At 32.1% G+C, this 22,114-nt stretch overlaps 3 protein-coding genes across 3 annotated transcripts; 1 reads left to right on the top strand and 2 right to left on the bottom strand.

The window, feature by feature from the left end:
- Positions 1–839: 839 nt before the first annotated feature.
- LOC139894323 (uncharacterized) lies at positions 840–4,901 on the bottom strand. The gene is made up of 13 exons (XM_071877553.1): positions 4,796–4,901; positions 3,601–3,759; positions 3,252–3,325; positions 3,086–3,169; positions 2,839–3,000; positions 2,662–2,754; positions 2,404–2,580; positions 2,245–2,312; positions 2,082–2,133; positions 1,944–1,997; positions 1,770–1,859; positions 1,469–1,535; positions 840–1,081 (listed from the first exon to the last, which is right to left on the bottom strand). Exons 1-13 carry the CDS (start codon positions 4,803–4,805, stop codon positions 990–992), a joined length of 1,182 nt encoding a protein of 393 aa, XP_071733654.1. The 5' UTR covers positions 4,806–4,901; the 3' UTR covers positions 840–989.
- On the top strand, positions 4,805–7,540 carry LOC139894325 (uncharacterized). The gene is made up of 4 exons (XM_071877555.1): positions 4,805–5,197; positions 5,281–5,341; positions 5,740–5,884; positions 7,076–7,540. The coding sequence occupies exons 1-4, from the start codon at positions 4,993–4,995 to the stop codon at positions 7,328–7,330; spliced, it is 666 nt and encodes a 221-aa protein (XP_071733656.1). The 5' UTR covers positions 4,805–4,992; the 3' UTR covers positions 7,331–7,540.
- Positions 7,541–8,109: 569 nt separating this feature from the next.
- Positions 8,110–9,618, bottom strand: LOC139894324 (chlorophyll a-b binding protein CP24 10A, chloroplastic). Its single transcript, XM_071877554.1, has 2 exons — positions 9,315–9,618; positions 8,110–8,744 (listed from the first exon to the last, which is right to left on the bottom strand). Exons 1-2 carry the CDS (start codon positions 9,542–9,544, stop codon positions 8,195–8,197), a joined length of 780 nt encoding a protein of 259 aa, XP_071733655.1. The 5' UTR covers positions 9,545–9,618; the 3' UTR covers positions 8,110–8,194.
- Positions 9,619–22,114: the final 12,496 nt, after the last annotated feature.

The following is a 22,114-nucleotide window of genomic DNA, read 5'->3' as shown; positions in this document are numbered from 1 at the left end:
CTCTTTCGTCATCGGTTAATGATACGTCAAGTAGTTCAAACTAGACTCGATCAGGTTTACTTTTGATTATCGTTAACTTTGTAGGTTTTTCCCTTCTTATTTTACTGTTAATTATGTTCTACAAAAAGAATAAACTACTTAAGCAAAAGATCAAGGTAAACTGATTGGTGTACGTAAAGTAACGATGATGAGGATAATTGAATAAATACCAATTAAAGAGGTTGATCAACAAGCAAAAGAGACAAAACAAGATCAAGGACAGCTTGTTTGTGAACGGAGAGCGTGAGTTCGATTTAGGTGATCTAATGATTGCTTCTGCTGAGAGTTTGGGTGAAAAGAACTTTTGGAGCATCTGTTTTTAAGGATAAACTTATTGATATTAATCACTAATTCACTAGCATTGTAATAACTAATAAGTACTTGAATTTATCAATATCGTCTGCGAATATAGAAGGAAGATGAACCCAAATTCACAAGCCCATGTTCCCCATGGCAATTTAAAATCACCTAATGTACTGATTGAGAACAACATGGAATTTTAGACTATGGTCTCGCCTCGATCATCTCAAGCACAATTATGTTCAACAAATGGTTTCTTTCATATATCATGAATTTCAAACCACCAAAAAGGCCACAAAAAAGTCTGATGTATGGAGCTACAGTAGCCTAATTATGAAAAGCTTGACCGAAGAGTAGTGTCCCTTTTGTGCCCATTTAGGTTTACTTGAACAAATACATATTGTATCTATCAAACATGCTATATTTGTTATATCAAGACAAAAATGGTGTACACTGTTTCTGTTTACAAAAAAAATAGAAGTTGCTAAACTTATCCCTATGTAACTAAACTATACATGATGATGACCCATTCCACGATCAATAGTCAAAAAAGATAAACTATAATGACCAAATTGCAAGAGAAGAACAGGAGATTGTACCAACATGGGATTATGTGGCAAAGTTTTAAAGTGGAAAAGACCATTGTGACCTTAGCCTAATTTTCCAATTTCCCTTTTCTTCTTCAAAGCCCTATGACCATGGTAAATAAATGAATCTACGATTCCTGCAACTGTAAAGATACCTGAATACAATATGGAAAGATCATTATGTTAATGGAAAGAAATATCGTATGTATGAGTTGTGATTGTGGACATTAGAGGTGACAAAATGGGCGGTCGATACCCGTTAGGTTGAGTCAGGGTGAACCACAAATACTCTCTTATCCAAATATTTGGAAGTTAAGAAATAATTGATGAGCATAATATGATTATATGAACTATCATTGGTTAAGTGATATATAACAATACTTCATATAATACTTTCTGGATAACTTTCAGCATGTACGGCTAGTTTAATTGGTTTTCCTTAGGATTATATCCTTTAATTTGACCCGTCCAAAAAAAAACTATTTATAGGTAACTCGGTCGAAAATGACACCTTGGGACTTTTAGCATAATCAAACATATACCTCCAACTATAGCACAAATATTTGTCAAGAAGTGTAAGAAGGAGGTACGTGTTTCCGTGTAAGTCACCTGCAGAAAACACACAGTAAAATAAAAATAGAGTAACCAATCTGAGAAACATGTTCTTTCCATTTTGTCAGTCCATATTTTTTCTTTTTAATTATTTTCAGGACATAAGATGAAACATACAAACTGAAATAATTAAAGACTTATTAAATCAATCAGACCACGTGTCCATTTTTAACTAATCACAAATAGCTAAATTTCCTGTATGAAAGCTATGGCTACCGAAATCGAACAGACCTTGATTGCAGAAAGGTCATAGAAAAAGAAGACTCCAGGAAGTGACCGTTGACCGACTTCTGGACTTTTATAATGTTCTGTTACAGAGAACTGCAAAATACAAATTTCATGAGTTTTAGAACAGTAAAAGTTGATCATATCATAACACATTTTCTCTTTAAATTTCAAAACTACCTGATTTGACCGAATAACCGGGCCTCTAAGAGGAGTGTAAACTGTTGGTACCACCTATTATTTAGCAAGAATTACTTGTACTTTCATGTATCCTGTAAGTTGAGAATTTGAAGACTCACTGTAGAATATACTACTAACCTTGATGAAATACTGATACATTCCGTTTGGAGTTCCTTGAAACCATTTCACCCTGAATAACCATATAAACAACAAATAATCACAAACAGTTGTCATCAAATCTTCAATTGAAATAAAATAACTAGTCCGTTTTGATGGTAGGTAGTTGAAGAAAAGATCTTACCCGTCGAGTGGATTGATAATACCAGGATAATGGCCTCCAAAAGACAGTTTATTTATCTTGTGACTTATCTGCAAATTAATCAACACCTTCAAAAGTGACTAAAATGATCACAAACATTTAGTAAATCGCAAAGTGTAGAACGTGAAAAGGGTAGCGTACATTATAACTGTCCTCTTGAAAAGTCTGAGGTGTTTGGTGTACGTGCATATTTGCAAGATGAAAACTTTTGACAAAGTGAAAATTGCCAGCTACTTTGTTGACTTCTAAAGATCCATATACATTGCAACCTTCACCTTCTTCAGCTTTAATCCTTTGTACAAAACCTTCTCTTTTGCACTAACATGCCAACATTATTAACATTTAGCATTGTATTTTATTAAAGTTTTACATGTAATCTTGAATTAAAAACATGCCAACCTGGTCAATCAAATCAGGGTTCATTAATCCCCAGCCTCGCCTTCTATACGCTTCACGAACCACGTCACAAGAATTACAACACTCAGTTTCATTCTGCAATATTAAACAGTTACAAGAACCAACAGTTAACGACTTATAATGGTTCATCTAGCGATGCATCGAAGAAAATCAACGTACCGTTTCAGCACCATAGCAAGAACCACAATATGTTTCATTATGTGCAAGCTCTCTACCATCTTTCTGCATTGGTTTCCCAATTTTAGGTTTCCCAATCTCATCATATCTCACTTGTATCACATTTCCATTAGGATCGATTCTGTTCTTCATTACAGCATGTTTCTGCAATCATATATACCTTTTATTAATTTAATGAACTCATAATGATGTGTATGAAAAACTTGATGAACGCTTTGATAAGACATACAATATCAAGATGTTGCTCCCCACTGATATCAATGGCATCAAGACTGAGCAGCGTACACGAAACAGAAGGGAATATGATATCAAACTGCATTTACAACCAACCTATAGAAACTCAGTTCTGAATCTATAACAAATGAAATAAAAGAAAATATACACTAAATTGTTACATTAATCGTTAGTTTTTCCCCTCTTGAAGTATCAACTATAAGCTTCGATTCAGTAACTGTTTGAATATATAGCCCTGCAATGCAAAAAGTCACAAACAACATTAAATATTAAATTATTGAGTTTAATACTTAAGACTGAAATATTATGTGATTAAAATCACCAAATTATATTAATCAATATCAATATAATTACCAGATCAGGATATTATTAAATACAATTATCAAAACATATCACCAATCTAATTACATCATATGACTATCCTAACCTAGATATTAACAACTAATCTCAATTATATGCTATGATTAAACGATAAATTATACGCTATAAAACAAATTACGATGTACGTACCAAGCTCTGAGCAAACGAGAAATATCATTGCAATGGATGAAGCTAACGTAATAAGACCACCTGAAAGCGTTCGACTGTAAAAATCTTCATTAACTTTAGGATACGCATCCAGATTACGTACCCTGCTAAACACTCTATTCATCATCCCCATGGTGAAATCTCCAAATCAAAAATAATTTCGATATGTTAAAATCAGATTCAAATTATTCTATAAACATCGATTTCAAATTTCGCCACCGTTATATTCATGCATGTTTTTTTTTCTTTTCCCTTTAGTGTTTAGTTTAGTAACCTAAGGTTAAGTGATCTGCAGTGGCCGGAAAATGTTGGAGACCGATTTTGATTGATTTCCGGTGAAGTTTGCCGTTGGTTCTGAATTGGTTGGACGATATTCCGCCATTTTTGAGTATTTTATTTTTATTTTTAATTTGTTTGAAGTGCGAATTTTAAGAGGTCAAAACGATTAATTGGTAAATTTACGGTCACGCGAGTTTCAATAACGTCGAATGGAATTTTTATTTTATTTTCATTTTAATAAATATTAAATAAATTTTGTTTGTCTATTCATCATGTTTAGTTAAATTGCAGATTGCAACTTATTTTCCAGAAAATTATTGTAACCCCTCTTTAAGTACTACGGAGTATTTAAGTAGTGTGTTAAAATTCTAGCCGGTTAATAGTTTAGTGATATCCATTGCTTCAGGCTAGTTGTGTGGAATCTTTTGAAAATATAAGCTCAAAGTTCCAGAATAGCGATTGAACTGAACGTAAAAAGTGCATCTAACATGAATCGAATATACGAATTTGTCGGCGCCTATTGTGACAACAATTTACATCTCTTACCGTAGTGGGATTACCATTGTTCCTGTCACGTAGAGGTATTCGATGGAAGTATTCTACATGTATTGGACTCTTACAAGTTAGACATTTGCATTTTTCTATGATCTAAATTTTTTAAAAATTGTAAAAAATAAATATATTTTAGTGTTTGACAGAGTAGCTAAATCTTTTAAATAAAGAGTAAAATTACAAAAGTTAGAAGATAAAATGATAAACGCTACTTCAATTCAAATAACTTTTAACTTTTAATTTTTTTTTACTTGTCTAAGAGCTTTTTATTAAATAGGAGGTTGTTTATAAAAACTAAATAAAAGCTTCGGAAAAAAAAAAAAAAAAAAAAAAAAAACAAACTCACCTGGAAACATAGCCCTACAAAGCTAACACTTCAAAAACAACACCTACACTTTGGTACCTCCGTCATCTTCACTCCTAACTACCGAACTAACCTAACCACTACCTTCCCCCACATCGGAAACATCGCCATTAAACTACTTCATCCTCAAATACCCCCTAATTTATAACACCCAAATTGAATTGCATTTTTCTTCTTCAATGGCTTCTTCAACTCTGTCTCATTCTCTCATATCTCCACTAAATTCTCAATCCCAAATCTCCAATCGACCCCCCCAAACTATTTCATTCAATCGATTATCAACTCCAAGAATCTCTAGATCCAAATTGACAACTAGTTTAGTTGTCAATTGTACTTCAGCTGCAAGTGATACTGGTTCAAAAGATGAAACCCCTATTGAGCTCAGTATGTTTTTAGCTGTAAAAACTCAATCTTTAACTGATGTTTATTATGTGTTTAGTGACTTGAGTTTCTATTTTTGTCTTCAGGGTTCCCTGCATATCCTACGGTTGTTGATATCAATCAGATTCGTGAGATTTTGCCACACAGGTCTGTTCTTTTTTCTTGATTTCTGATTTAGTTACTAAAGTTTTGAACTTTTTGTTAACATTTTTTTGTATTGTTTGATTTCTGAAATCTAATATGGGGTTTCTATGTTTTCTTGTATCCTATATTTTTAAGAAAAAAGTTTTAAACTTGATCTACAAGTTGTAATTATATGTAATGTTTGACTTCTGATTTGGTGTTGTTTTAGTGTTAATGCTTTTTTGTTTTTATTCAGTGAAGAATTGAACTTTATGTAAATATTCTACTTTGTAATATTTGATTTCAGATTTGGGGTTGTATTTTTTGTACTATGGCATGTCTTTTTTTGTAATAAAGATGTTAACTTTATGTACAAATTATGATATGTATTGTTTGATTTCTGATTTGTGTGTTGTTGGCAGATTTCCGTTTCTTTTGGTAGACAGGGTGATTGAGTACAATCCAGGAGTTTCAGCCGTTGGGATCAAGAATGTGACTATCAACGATAACTTTTTTCCGGGTCATTTTCCTGACAGACCAATTATGCCTGGTGTTCTTATGGTTGAGGTACACCTTTAAAGTTCTTGTTGTCTACATGTTATTTATAATGGGGTTCCTGTTTGGGTGTTGGACTTGTATATATAGCTGGTTTACCAGTTCTGTATTCAATGAGCGTTCTAACTCATAATTGTAGCTGATTCTTGTTTAAAATAAACGGATAGTTAACTTAGTGGTCTCTAAAGATCAGCACTAGTTTAGGGCACCATTATTTTGGCGAAATTGTAGAACCTACTAGTGGTCTAAATAGAAATTTATTAAAGGGGCTATTGACCAAAAAGCCTATTTTTCAAACGAACTATGACAATTCGTCCTAAAAAAAGATAATTGCCAAAATGCCCTCGCAAGTCTCAAGGTGGACCATGCGACTTGCGACTTGACCTTGCGAATTGGTTGAATTTTTGTAACAAGTTTTGTGAACTTTGAAACGTCATATCTTGGACTCTATCCCAAACAAATTCATAACTTAGCTTTGAATACCTTCAATTTTGCCCTTTTTTGTTGATTTTGACTTTTAAACGCACTTTGACTGCTCGTAACTTGCTGTAGAACATTCTAATTTGTGATCCGTTTAATCCTCCTCTATTTTTGGCTAAAAGTAAACAAATCCCCTCAATCAATTTTAACTACATTACATTACTCGAAAATTACATATGTGTACATATATCACAAACTCGCAATATACGATCGATTTTTGAATAAAAATTGAGACTTCCATTTTCATATAAACATATAGATCTCTAAAAAATACACACTTGCAAAAAATGGTGCTTAAATACGAGCTACGAATCAAAAGTTATCGCGATCTGAAAATTTTCGGTCGCGCTCGGTCGCGCCCCAGTCGCAAGAGCACCTTGTTACCATGAGTTCACAGGTTCGCAAGCCCAAGTCGCAAGGTCGCAAAGGCACCTTGCGACTTGCGAGGGCATTTTAGAAATTTATGTTTTTGCGAGGGCGAATTATCATAGTTCAGCCCTTAATAAAGTAGCACTTTAGGGTACTTTTTTGGAGAGACCAAGGGTTGAGCATGGCTCCAATCGTTGGAGACTTGGGTTTGGCATATAAATTGGTCTTTTTTTTTTTCTTTCCTTCTTTTGTAAGTGAATAAATGTCGTTTGAGAAAAGAATATCATCAAAGAAGTTTTCTTTGCTTGATGTGAAAAACTAAAAAAATGCTTGGGAATCTTTGTTTGTTTGTAGGCAATGGCACAAGTTGGTGGTTTGGTAATGTTGCAACCAGAAGTGGGAGGGTCACGTGACAGTTTCTTCTTTGCTGGAATCGACAAAGTGAGGTTCAGGAAACCAGTGGTGGCCGGAGACACGTTGGTGATGAGAATGACGCTCACCAAACTTCAAAAACGGTTCGGAATTGCTAAAATGGACGGGAAAGCGTATGTTGGAGGTGAGGTTGTATGTGAAGGTGAGTTCTTGATGGCCATGGGTAGTAGTGAGTGAGTACTTTCGTTTTCTGTAACACTCGCTAATTTAAGTTTAAGTTTTGCATTTTTGAGCCATTTATCATGCTTCCGAGTAGAACTTGTATCGAGTAAGTGCATCCAATCGATTCTTCTACCCTTTGCTTGTTCTAATCTATGGTGTGCGGATTTATCGGGATGTTTTAAATGCAATGTAGGTTCCTTGTTTCGTATCTTTTGCTAAACTTTTTCTTGTGGTTTTAAGCTCGTTATACCAATTAGTATTTGGCTAATTCTAATTTCTAATTGTTAATGAAATGAATTCAAAATTTCAAAAAAGTAGGGGTGTGCCTATCACGAGAAAACCGAGGATCCTAATCAATCCTGAACCGAACCGAGCTATTTTGGTCTAATTCTCAGTCTTCTGTTCAGACACCCGAAAATAACACCAAAAATAACTTAAACAAACACCAAACCGGAAATATATGGTCCAGTTCTTGGTCGGACTTTCTACTACTAATTGGGACTCGGGACAGGACCGAACCGAACTGAACCTAGTTTTCTACCATGACACCCCTCTCAAAGGGCATGCATTTGAAAAGGAGGATAATTTTCTTGTAAGCAATGAGGCATATTATGAGTTCATCCTCTGATAAATTGTTTTCTTGTAGACTTGTTGATATAAAACTTACCATCCATTATTTTCAATCAGAAGAAAACTAATCAATCGGTCAAGCAAATCCTAACCCTCGTTAAGTGTCTTGATCCACTTTTAATTAGCAACAACTGATTACTTTTGTTCATCAATGGACTTTACTCGATCCGAAAGTACCATATATAATCTTGAAATTTCTCTAAATACATTGATTTAATTCACATATTACATTACACAATCACTCTCTTCTTATAACCCAAGAGCTCCTAATGGTGTTTTCCCTTGTCCTGCCTCAAAGTAGAAAATAAGCATTGCCACCATTGCTAATCTTGCATGCTTAATCTCAGCCAACTTCAGTCTATCAAGCTTTTCAGTATCCGGGATATAAACTCCATTTTGAATCGTGCCTGCAAAGCTCAACGGGTCAAAGAATTTGCCACCTGGATAACCTTGTTCTCCGGTAGCATTAGCAAAATTCTCGGCGGTTTTTGACCATGGGGTGGCCCACTCAACTGATTGTGATTCAGGGTTGAAGAAATCAACCCATCTCTTGCTTTCAACCCAACCCATGAGTAGGAGTTGGGTTCCTAAAAGAGTTCCAAATGAGAAGGGTGCAATGGCCCCCGGGTCGGCTCCAGCTTCGAACCATGGGATACCGCTCCATGCTTGACCAACAAAGATACCGAGAACAGCTGCCATAGCCCATCGCCCGTGAATGAGCTCTGCTTCCCTGTACCATTTTAGGAATGCTGGGTCCTTGCCTAGACCAAGTGGGTCAAACCCAAAGTCTCCTGGGAGTCTGCAGTTAAAAGAATTGGGTCAGAATTGGTTTAGCAAGTATTTGAACAAACCCAAATGGGGCTGATTTGGTAACGGGTCAGCCTGAGTTGGTACTACTCAAAATGGGCCAGTTGACCAGAAAATCTTATGTCAAAAACCATTGATCATTGATAAAATGCACAAAATTTTTGGAATGTGCAATATTTGTACTTTTGAGTAACTAATTATCAGTGTATTGCTATTATTAAGTAAATTCAATTTTTTTTATAAAAAAAATATTAGAGATACTAACATTCATTTGAGATGGAGAGTAAATAGTTAAGTCTCAAATATGATCACAAAAGTTGTATTATAAATCTAAAATTAAAATATTGTTTAAATAATATAATATATAATATATAAATATAATATAATTTATGAGGTTTTGCGCATTAGAACTGCGTTCATCTGATGTATTTTTCTTTCAAATATATTCTTTAATTAGCACATCGAATTTTTTAGACATATACCACACACCAGATCAAGTATTAAAAGGTAAATAGATCAACGTTGTTACATTTTCAAACTTAGAAAAGGCAAGAGGACTTACGAGCCATCGAGCCATTCAGGGTCGATAAGATTGCCGCCACCTTTAACGGCAGGGATCCAAGATTTCTTTGGGGCAACAGCTGCCGTGATGACGAGCCGCTTAGGAGCGGCAGCCGCCACGGTAGCACTACTACCAGCTGGGGCAGAGAGCAGGGTTTGGCTCCTTTTACCACCAGACAAAAAGTGGGATCCTAATCCGTTAAGTACAGCAGTTGATGATGTAGCTGCCATTTTGGTAAACAAATAATATATCAAGTGAAGTGATGAGAGTGTGGTTTTGGGTGGTGTAATTGGGTATGAAATGAAAAATTATGTGAATGGCGATATAAAGGAAATAAATGAATGGAGCCACGTAGGACTAACTGAAATCTTGGATAGATTTGTAGCCAATCAAATGCAAGGTAGTGATATCCGTATGCATCCTCCATCTACTTGTAAAATCTAGCACTTTCCAAGTTGCAACATCTCTGATGCACACTAGAAAAACCTTTTGATGGATAGAGTAAGGGTAAACTAAGACTATTTTGTTCAGGTTATTCATGGCGGCCGAGCATTTTGCTCAGATATACCTAATCGAATTATTACGTGACCCTTTTTTATCATCTATTACTACCTAAAAAGTGATACCCTGTGTCATAAATTAGCCCTAATAAATTCTATCTTATTTAATCATTTACAACAACAAAAAAAACATTTTTCCTTATTTCTTACTTAATTTTATAATAAGGTAATAATTATAAAAATAAAAGAATTAGAAAATTCATTAATAATAATATTTAAGTTTTAATCCTTTCATTTTTCATGTATTAAATTGATTAATTTCAATCCTTTCATTATTCTTATAATAAATAAATAAGTTTTAACCTTTTCATTTTTCTTATATTAAACAAGTTATTATAATATTGCCTATAAATACTCATTATTCATTTTCACAATACACATTTTAAATTTCACCACATACATTGCAAATACTAATTAATAATTGATAGAGTTTTATATATGTTAGTTCTTAATCATCATCATCGTCATCATCAATTTAGTAAGATTATTTCCTCATGTAATGTTGTATATTCATCTATCACACGAACGTTAGACTTATGATACGGTATGACTTTATTAACAAATTATTGGTGTATATGAGTATTTTTCTATTATCATGTGAAATTTATCCGTTTTGATAGTTGTTTAGAGTTCATATATATATATATATATATATATATATATATATATATATATATATATATATATATATATATATATATATATATATATATATATATATACTTTTACGTCAATTATAGATCTTCGTCAATAATGTATTTGTTGTGTTTTTAATTATTTATTATTATTATTATTATTATTATTATTATTATTATTATTATTATTATTATTATTATTATTATTATTATTATTGTTTAGGTTTCTTTTATTGTTAATATGTAGTGATGTCAACATCTTACTCGGACAAGTTTCATATATTACAACATTAAGGGACAAAGCATTGTGGAGTATTTCCTATTGCGAATATGTACATATATTAGAGAACACAAATTGTTTCATTTTTGTATTGGATTGTAAGTATGATTTATTTAATTTAGCTTTTCTCTTTATGTTCAATATTTTCTTTTAATGTTGTATTATTAAATATTTTCTTTAGCAATTATTTGCATCATATAGTTCTTTGATAATGGATAAAGAAATTATGCCTTCTTTTTGTATCATATTTGTTATGGATGTAGGTTACAAATATTAAAGAATGAACATTTTTTTACTATTCTATTGAATTGTATGTACGTTTTGTTTGATTTAACTTTTTTCTTGATTCTTAATATTTTTTTATGTTTTATTATTAAACGTAATCTTTTAGCAATCATTTACATCATAGAGTTCTTTGATAGATAATATGATAAAAAAAATTATGCCTTCTATACATGGATAATACTTACTTCATATGATGATGAATAGCAATATAACATTATTATTATGATAAATTATAGTAAAATGATTATTAATGTAATTAACGATGGTAAAAAAAATTGATTCTTGAATAACAAAGATAATTTAACATGTATTGAATAAGTCAACCATATTATACGTTATGTTTGATCGAGTAGCTATTACGGAGTAGTCTAATTAGCATATAATTGTTACTTTTACTATATCAAGTTTAATATTAACCAGCTTATTATTAAATATTAAGTGAATACTTACTACGTATCAAATATTTGAGTTTTCATATAACTATAATTACTTAATTATTACTCATAATAGATGTGTTTAAGAAAATAAAAATATAAAGATGGTAAAAATAGTTGATTAATTAATCAGGATAAGACAATTTAAAACTAAAAAATTAATAATAAAATGTTGCGTATAAAGTCTTTCAGTTTGATTATTGATATTAAGTTATTATCATACATTTGATCCTAAATATTTTTAATCATAACTAAAATTGATGCATGTTATGTATAATAACAATAGTTTTAAACTTTTCATTTTCCCTAAACATTCATAATAACTTTATGTTATGTCATAAACAATAACAATAGTTTTAACCTTTTCACTTACCTTATATATAGTACCTAATTAAATTGATAGTCATTGTTGTCTTCAAATACTATTTTTCATTTTTCACCGCACTACACTTTTCAAATGAAATAATGACAGTTTTCAAATGAACAACACAAATTGATTTACGTATGTTTATATTCAAATATTCCAGATTCGTATTGTTAACCGTCGACATTAATCGCTTCACGTACCAACATTACAAGTGCGATGCAACAACGCTTACCATATCCGTGCAACGCACGGGCAATGCACCTAGTTTATTTGTCATTTCGACATATGTTGCTAGGATGGTTAATTTTTAATAGTACAAAAAAAAAAAAATAATAATAATAATTTGGTGAATATAAATGTTCAAATTAGAGCGTATATTTCAAATGATTAACAAACTATTATTATTCAGAACAACTTTAAATAAGAACGTTTAGGTTATAACTCATACTTACTCTTCACTAGGAACATGAGTACATGATAATGTAATTAATTGGATAATATTCCACAAAATACAAAACTTATGTATAATTGAATCATTTTGGTAGGAAGTAAATTTTAAAAAACTTTGTGATACATCTTGATACATGTTCAAAATTTTTATTTTAACTATGGCAAATGACAAGTCAACGTTTACTAAACTGGGCCAAAATTTTACAAATGCTCCATGTAGTTGCATCATATTACAAAAATGGCCCCTGCGTTTATTGCCATGAAGGATGCAATTATTTCACTGGTGATCCTTGTCCCTAATGATCAATTTCAAATCAAAGATACATCTTTTTTTACGACAAAACAACAACGATGACTTATACCTCAATCGATGGTTAAATTCAAACAACAACGATGACCTATACGGCTATACCTCAATTGATGGTTAAATTCCATTTTCATTTCCTATGATGTTAAGTTTTTGTCTACCCAAGGATCTACGTTGTTGAGGTGTTTATGTATGGAAATGTTGATTAGATCGTGCCCTAAGAAAATGAAAGGGGAAGATATAAAAACGATTTGGGTGTTTGAGACGAAAACGGTTTGAGTTGTGTTTGAGTTGTTAATTGAATCAACTTTCATACCTTAAGGCTATTACTTTGGATTATAGGTGTAACACGGTACTTTTTTAAATCATAGCATAAGTCTTTTAAAACACATCATATACATATATAGATATTAACACATATACAATATGATTATACAACACACTAAAGTAATGGTGTTACATAATTACAAACCATTCTATTTTAATTATAGTTTTAAACAAAAACATTAGAGTTCCATTCGTGTCAAACGTCACTTAAAACCCTATTTCCCAAAACTCACAGACTAGCAGCAATTCACCTGCATGGAAAGAACACAGTGGGGGAGTTAGCGCATCGCTAAGTGAACGAAAATATCTAGATGGGCATTACTATAAGCTACAAGCACAACTTAAGGCTCATGTCACTAACAGAGAGCACAATATAAGAGGACCGGCGGCTTGGTCGGGCCTTCAACTGCTAGCTGGTCGGGCAAGAGTTTACCGATTGTCCCCATTACTGAACCACTGGTATAGTCTCCATGACGTTACACACTCGTAATTTAAACTATACCACCAATCAGTAACGCTTGGACCCAACACGCTATCACCCGAAAGACACCAAGGTGAATAGGGTTGACCTCTTACGTCGAAAGGACACCACAACGTTAGCACTTGGTGTACACATAGCCACATAGATTCACTCATAACTCAGTCTAAACATAATTATGGCACTGGTCATTACTCTATACTACACTTGTCAATGTATAACCATATACATAAGGATAGTCTCACTCACCTGAAAACACAAGAACTCAGTAGTCTTATTTAACGAAGCCTTCACCTTTTCCTTTATCAATTGATAACACCATAAAAAGTCAATACAGTGGTTCTAAGCATAAATTAGACACATGGGCATCATAACGGCTTAAAACAATAAATAATGAAATACACTCTGTTGATACACATCCGTACGGATACGAGCAGGGCCGGTCAAACTTTGGTCAAAGTTTTTGCATGCCCAGGGCGAAATGATTATAAAATGCCCCCAACAGTTACGCAAACATATATCTTTATGAGGTTTAAACTATGGGTATTAATATTTTTTTCCATAATGATGCCCCTAACCGCGTGATGCCCCGGGCCGTTGCCCGCTTCGCCCATAGCCTTAGCCGGCCCTGGATACGAGCTATGCTTAGGGATCCAAGTCTCATCCGTTCGGATCCAAAAGCTATCCGTACGGGTCCATGTGATATGTATCCGTACGGTTACAACCCATCCGTACGATTACACTATGTATCCATACGAATTCAGTCTGCATCCGTACGGATGCAGTTCATCTGCAGCAGCAGGTTTCATAGGTTTAAGCACTTCAATTCTTGTTTTTTTGCACTGTTTTAACACTAGAACTTGTCCAGATAACACATATAGACTATATAGAAACGTTTTCTAACAACAGTTAATGCTAACAAAACCTTGAAACACTAGTTTAATATTTTTCTTTTATAATATTCTCTCAATTAACTATATATTTTCTTTAATTTTTGTTTGTTGTCTATTGTTTTCTTTAGAATTGATCATTGATTTTAGAGATAAATATCATTGCACTTAATGTTATCTCTGATCTGAAGTATTCATTCAGGTCGTCTTTCGCTTAGTGCGGGGTAGCGGGGAGGGGGTTTTTTACTAGCGGATTAGGGATGGCACCCGCGGGTAACGGGCACGGGTTCTATATACCCGCGACCCACCCATCGGGTTGTTTTTTTGCTCGTTGAGACCCGTTACCCGCCCGCGGGTAAAGAAACTTCGCTCATGCCCGTGATCCGCGGATACCCATGACCCGCGGGTAAACCCGCATGTAATAATAATATACAACTTTGTTAAATTTCTTTTAGAAAAGTTATATAGTTTTATTAATTATGAACTATATGTACAAGTTACATGTGTAAAATGACATGAAAATTAAGTTTTTTTTATATTTATATGTAATATTATATTTCTAATCATTATTGCATTACAAGTAAAATTATTTTTAAATTTGATAATTATATGTATAAACTCGCGGGTAAATTAAAAAAAGTTTCATGAATTAACAGATCGGGTTTTACCCGCGACAGGTAGTATGTATCCGCGACCCACCCGCGACCCGTTGACGGGTATAATTTTTTACCCGTACCCATGCTCGCGGATATAGGGATGGCAATGGGCGGAAAAAAACTCGTGACCCGCGAGTACCCGTGCCCGTGATGGGCGAGTATTTATGAAAAACTGTACCCGCGAGCGCGGGTCAGGTAAAATGTTTTTACCCGTTGGCGGGTCGCTGGCGGGTCGCGGGTATTTCATACCCGTCGCGGGTAAAACCCTGCCCGTCAATCTGTGATGCCCATTTGAGCTACCCGCGGATATACCCGTTTACCCGCATACATTGTGAAGACCCGTCCTAATCCATCCGGACGAAGTCCATATCGATTATAAACGATTCACAACAGTTGATTACATCGCGAGGTACTTGACCTCTATATGATACATTTTACAAACATTGCATTCGTTTTTGAAAAGACAATCTTTCATTATATCGAAAGTTGACGGCGTGCATACCATTTTATAATATATCTAACTATAATTGACTTAATAATAATCTTGATGAACTCAACGACTCGAATGCAACGTCTTTTGAAATATGTCATGAATGACTCCAAGTAATATCTTTAAAATGAGCAATTGCACAGCAGAAGATTTCTTTCAAACCTGAGAATAAACATGCTTTCAAGTGTCAACCAAAAGGTTGGTGAGTTCATAAGTTTAACATAAAACAATAAAATTGATCATTTTAATAGACCACAAGATTTAAATGCTGCATGGTACAAATGGGCCCGAATCCTATACCCACATGTAATGTACATGCTATGTCTTTTAAATACAGTACATCTTTCTCGTGTACGAAACCATTTTCATAAATTATAGTAACCGTACACATATCTTGTGCACAAAAATAACATACACATAACCTGTGTATAAAATCATTCTCTCGATATATAACATTCACATCAACTGGTGGCAATTATCATGTCCACATAATTCACTTGTGGCAATTATCATGTCCACATAATTCAATGATGGCAATTATCATGTCCACATAATTCAATAATAATCCGCAGAACTTCTGTCTGCATAATAATTCATTCGAGGAATGTTTTGCTTGTGTCTATCTCGTCAAACATTTATAAAAGCATTTCATGTATTCGCAGTTCAAAATATATTTCTAAAGCATTTAATAAAGCAGTTTTAAAAACAGCGCATGTATTCTCAGTCCCAAAAATGTAAAGAGTAAAAGGGAATCAAATGAACTCACCATACTGTATTTTGTAGTAAAAATACATAAAACGACAAATACAAGGTTGGTCTCGGATTCACGAACCTATATCATTTAGATATATATTAACACATATAATTGTATTCGAACAAACTTACATATTATTATTAGTGATATAATTGTTATATTTAATATTTTATAGGTTTTATTAATTAACTAAGTACATTTATTTTATATATACTTTAAATAAATAATTATTATTTATTATAAACCTATTAATATATTTATGTTATATGTATTAACTATAGTTTTTATATAAGTTATTAGTTATTTGATAAAATAATATTAATGAATATAATTATAAGGTTAAAAATAATAGTAATAATGATATTAGTAATAAAAATGATAAAATAACTATAATAATAATACTATTAGTAATTCATTTAGATTGTAACTTAAATGAATAATATTTTTATTTTTTTTATCATTTACATATTAATATCCTTATTTATACTCTTTATATTTATATTCATAATAATAATAGTACTAATCTATTTTAATAATAATAATGATAATAATGACAATAATAATAATAATAATACTAATAATAATAATAATAATAATAATAATAATAATAATAATAATAATAATAATAATAATAATAATAATAATAATAATAATAATAATAATAATGATGATGATGATAATAATAGATAAAACTACCTTAAAAGCTTTCCTAAAAAGAAATGGCAGAGGCTGGGTTCGAACCCACAACTTCTCGTTAACACCAAACATACTCTTAAACCATTCCTCCACTGTTACCCTTCTATTGTATAATCATACTTAACTTTATTTAACCCATAATATTTTGTTTACCCTATTTCTTCTCCTTATTTTTCTTAAAAAAATGTCACAGTCCGGGATTGAACCCGAGACCTATCGGTTAAACACAACACGTCTAACCATCCTTCTACCTATCGTTTCTGCTTTCACTTCTATACCGATTTTATATAACCCGTTTCAGTTTTCCTTTTTCATCTTCATAAAAATCAACACTATCATCATACTATCATCACCTTCTATCATACAACGTCATCATCATTGATTATCAATATTGTAACAACCCTCGTCAATATATACCCCGTTTAATCCATCAGAACATAATCCGATTCTCAGTCCAAAAAAAACATGATCAGGACCATGGCCCAACAGGATGCCCAATAATACAACACGGCCCATGAACAAATTGGAAACATGGTAACCCAACAAGATAAAGAAACTGGATCCTAGTTTGGAAAAAGTAATACGGCTCAATCAATACAGTAATACACGGAATGATTTAAAGAATCTGATAGAGCTTTAGTCGTCATATTAAATAAATCACAAGTGGGGTTTATTTGTGTTGAGTTTGTCGGCCACAAAGAAAAAATGGAAGAGAAACATAGTCGTCGATTTCTTTTATAAACAAGTGGTTTTGCAAGTTGAGAAAATATTTAATTGTTTAGAAATATATATATGTGGCAGCCTGTATACCGTACCAATTATTAATTGGTTTGTGAGTTCTGGTTCACAACAGGAAAAATAGCAGAAGCTGTAACAGTGTACAAGGGTGGATGAGTAAATGGGTTCATGGTGAAGAAGACGACTTACAGTTTTGGGTTTTGGGTGGTTTGATATGATTGTTTAAATGGTTATCGATTTCAGGTGAGGGTGGTCCGGTGATTATCAAGGATGATGTTTGTAGTTTTTTTGGTGATCAAAGAAAATAGAAGAAACGAGGCAATAATAACTAAGTAAATGGTTGTGCGTGTGAGGTTCTAAACGGACAACAATAGCAGTAGGTAATACTTCGTTTTGATCTTGTTGTTTGTCGAGTAGGTATAGAGAACAAAAGTAGTATTAATGACTTGTGCATGTGATATAAGATGTTGTTCAAAAGTGCAGTTATGGTAATGCTTATGATGTTTGAAGATAGGTTTCGATGGTGGGTTGTGGTAGGATGGTGTCTTGTTGTTGATATACGAAACCTCAAACAGAAATAGTAGTAGCAATGAAACTAGTGGTGACAATGTATCATGGGTTGGAGTGTTTGGTTGATTAAACATATTGTGGTGATTTCGAATTAATTTTAGAAGAGCGAGTAAGGTGGTTAGTGGTTGATCAAATGAACTAGATGGTGGCAGGTGCTCTTGAAGAAGAAGAAGGAAGATAATGATGGTGGTTCTTAGTGTAGTCGAATAACATAATTAGCAAGTAGAGTGGTTCGAGCAGGTAGCGTGATCTTGGTCGTGGTTTCTGTTGCAGGAAGCTAGGAGTACAAATATATCAAGTGGGTTTAATATAAAAAGAGAAAAACAAAAACAGAATATAGAAAGGCAGATTGTGATCGAGACAAATTTTGTTTGATTTTGAAAAATAGATCACGATGTGTAACAAACATGTACGAATTGAAGACTTTCATATCTACACCTTTGTTTTGTATAGATTGAAATCAACCTTTATCAATATCAGGTAGGAAAAAAATAACGTTTGATAGAGATGGGAATATATTCGTACACCTTTATTTGATTTTATATATTATAATTAATATTAAATATTAATAGCTTAATGAATATGAATATATTATTAATAATAATAATAATACAGTTATTAATACTAGAATTAATATAAATACTGATAATAATATTAATAACTGAAATTATAGTAACATTAATAAGTAATAATTCAGATAATACTAATAATAATAATGATATTAAGTTAATATTATTAATAACAATAATGATAAAATAATAAAATAATAATAACACATTACATGTATCAAATTCGATATTAATGTTAATATTAATAACGAAAGTAATAATAATTTTTCTATAGCAACTATATTGTAACATGTATTTAATATCATACATTATGTAGTAATTATATATTATATATATTGACTATTTAATATTTATAATATATATATATATATATATATATATATATATTACGATATATAATACTACTTATGTATAGAATTTAGGTATATTCATTTTAATAGTAACTTAATTATTCTGTATATTATTTTATATTTTTAATTTCAATAGATTAAAGTATAATATTATTTCAAAATGTTATATATATATATATATATATATATATATATATATATATATATATATATATATATATATATATACACTACATATTTAATTACGCACAATTGTTCGTGAATCGTCGGGCGTGGCCAAAGGGTAACTGATTACATGAAAATAGTTTCAGCATTTTGAGACTCGGTTTAATAGAATTTGCTTATCGTGCCGAAATCAACAAAGATTAAGTTTAAAATTTGGTCGAAAATTCCCGGGTCACTACATACATATACTTAATTATTTATTATATAATTTAATTTTTTAATATATTTTCATAATTATTCGTGGGTTTACCCAAGGGTAATGGGTATCCGCGACTAAAAATTAGTTAGAAGTGCACATTTTGTAAACCCGCGGGTTGCGGGTACGGGCAGAAAAACTTACCCGTTGGCGGGTAACGGGTACCCGCGGGTAAAGAAAATTTTTGGCGGGCGAGTCGCGGGTAATAAGGATTGATGTCAAAGCAGAGGGGTATAAAATACTATTAAATTTTAGCAGGAAACACTATTAAATACGATACAATTTTACACAAGATATTTATTTATTTATAGAATGGATATACTTAAACCTTGCTACAACACTTATAGGCAGTGTACCTAATCGTACAGTAGTGTAGTTTTTAGTAAGTCCGGTTCGTTCCACAGGGAAATCTTTAAACAAAGCTCAACGCTATATTAGTTTACTTTTATAAAAATACAAATATATATATAAGTGATATTATTATTATAAAGGGGGGTTTTTACCGTTTAATGACCGGTTTGTCGATTTTAAAACTTTAGTCGCAGTTAAAACCTAATGTAAAATATAAAATAAATACAAGACTTTAAATTAAAGCGTAAAGTAAATAACGATAATGAAATTGCGAATAATAAAAATGCGATAAAATTAAATTGCGATAATTAAAAGTACGATAATTAAAAGTGCGATTAAATAAAATAACAATAAATAAAAGTGCGATAATTAGAAGTGCAATTAAATATAAAATAAAGGAATTTAAATATGAAATAAATGAATTATGCTTATTTAAACTTCCGTAATCATGATGTTTGACGTGTTGATTTTAGTTTTATGCCCATGGGTTAATTGTCCTTTGTCCTGGATTATTCAATATGTCCGTCTGGTTTTTGTCCATAACAGTCCATCAGTCATAAATATAAATTGCAAGTGTCCTTGTCAAATTATTATTATACCCGAAGATAAATATTCCAACTAATTGGGGATTCGAATTGTAACAAGGTTTTAATACTTTGTTTAATGAATACACCAGGTTATCGACTGCGTGTAAACCAAGGTTTTACTACTTTGTTAACAATTACACCAATTACCCTTGAATGTAATTTCACCCTTGTTTTAATTATTCTAGTGGCTATTAATCCATTCCCGTGTCCGGTTAAATGAACGATTATTCGTACATATAAATACCCCGCCCATCGTGTCCGATCGAGTGTATATGGTAATTTATAGGGACGCCCAATTGTAAATCTTTATATTAACATTAACAAACTTTCATTTAGTTAAACAAATATAAAGCCCATTAATAGCCCATAGTCTAGTTTCCACAAGTGTCGTTCTTTTGTCCAAACCTCAATTATGGTACAAAGCCCAATTACCCAATTTTAGTAATTAGCCCAACATCATGATTACTTTGTTTTAAATAAGCATAATAATAACTTAGCTACGAGACATTAATGTAAAAAGGTTGAACATAACTTACAATGATTAAAAATAGCGTAGCGTTACACGGACAGAATTTCGACTTACACCCTTACAACATTCGCTAACATACCCTTATTATTAGAATTATAATTAAAATTAAAATATAAATTATAAATATAAATATATATTACTTCGTATGAATGAGAAGAAAAAATGATGATGATTTTGATCAGAATTCGGGTTGATTTATAGCCAGACTGGAAATTTGGGGCTCCGCGACTCGCGGCCAAATACCCTTAAAACTCCGCGAGTCGCGGAGAGGTATTTACAGTTTACACCCTTGGAGTTTCCTGCTGCCGACGGTTTTAAATATATATATATAATATATATATAATTAATATAATTAATTATATATTATATTATATTTATATATATAGTTAACTTGTAATTTTTAGTCCGTTGCGTCGAGCGTTAAGAATTGACTCTGGTCCCGGTTCCGGATTTTCGAACGTCCTCGCGTACAATTTAATATCTTGTACTTTGCGTTTTGAATCTTGTACTCTTGTGATTTTGAGACGTTTCTTATCAATAATTGGAACCTTTTTGATTGTCTTTTGTTCTTTTGAGCTTTTTGGTCGTTTGCGTCTTCAAATCGTCGAATCTGTCTTTTGTCTTCACCTTTTATTATTTAAACGAATATCACTTGTAAATAGAACAATTGCAACTAAAAGCTTGTCTTTCTTGAGGAATAATGCTATGAAATGTATGTTCGTTTTTAGCATTATCAAATATTCCCACACTTGAGCGTTGCTTGTCCTCAAGCAATATTGTCTTGAAATACTAGAATCACTTCTTTATTCTTCACACTTTGTACATCAGTGATTTCTATACGGCGGTATAAACAATGGTAGTAACGATATGGTTTACAGTCCCACATGACTATAAAAATTTAGATCCATTAAGGAAATTGGATCTTTATGAAAACATTTGATCTTTTGAAAATTCAATCTAGTTTTTACCCTAGATAAGTTTTCCGGAATAACCCTTTACCGGTGTTTGCAAAATATTTTTGTGGGTTTGGTGGGTTTCAGATTTGAAAATTTTAGCTCAAAACTTGCGGTTTTGTG

This window comes from Rutidosis leptorrhynchoides, chromosome 2 (assembly GCF_046630445.1).
Source record: "Rutidosis leptorrhynchoides isolate AG116_Rl617_1_P2 chromosome 2, CSIRO_AGI_Rlap_v1, whole genome shotgun sequence".
NCBI lineage: Eukaryota > Viridiplantae > Streptophyta > Magnoliopsida > Asterales > Asteraceae > Rutidosis > Rutidosis leptorrhynchoides.
This window is presented reverse-complemented; position numbering and strand designations above follow the sequence as displayed.

What these genes read in the sequence shown, in the direction of transcription:
- LOC139894323 (XM_071877553.1), bottom strand. An exon ending in ACCCTGATTTGATTGACCAG is followed by an intron (nt 2,581 to 2,661) that starts GTTGGCATGTTT and finishes TTGGCATGTTAG; the next exon opens with TGCAAAAGAGAAGGTTTTGT. An exon ending in ATTATCAATCCACTCGACGG is followed by an intron (nt 2,134 to 2,244) that starts GTAAGATCTTTT and finishes ATGGTTATTCAG; the next exon opens with GGTGAAATGGTTTCAAGGAA.
- LOC139894325 (XM_071877555.1), top strand. Translation starts at nt 4,993, where the DNA reads ATGGCTTCTTCAACTCTGTCTCATTCTCTCATATCTCCACTAAATTCT. An exon ending in CGTGAGATTTTGCCACACAG is followed by an intron (nt 5,342 to 5,739) that starts GTCTGTTCTTTT and finishes TGTTGTTGGCAG; the next exon opens with ATTTCCGTTTCTTTTGGTAG. An exon ending in CTGGTGTTCTTATGGTTGAG is followed by an intron (nt 5,885 to 7,075) that starts GTACACCTTTAA and finishes GTTTGTTTGTAG; the next exon opens with GCAATGGCACAAGTTGGTGG.
- LOC139894324 (XM_071877554.1), bottom strand. Translation starts at nt 9,544, where the DNA reads ATGGCAGCTACATCATCAACTGCTGTACTTAACGGATTAGGATCCCAC. An exon ending in CCTGAATGGCTCGATGGCTC is followed by an intron (nt 8,745 to 9,314) that starts GTAAGTCCTCTT and finishes TTTTAACTGCAG; the next exon opens with ACTCCCAGGAGACTTTGGGT.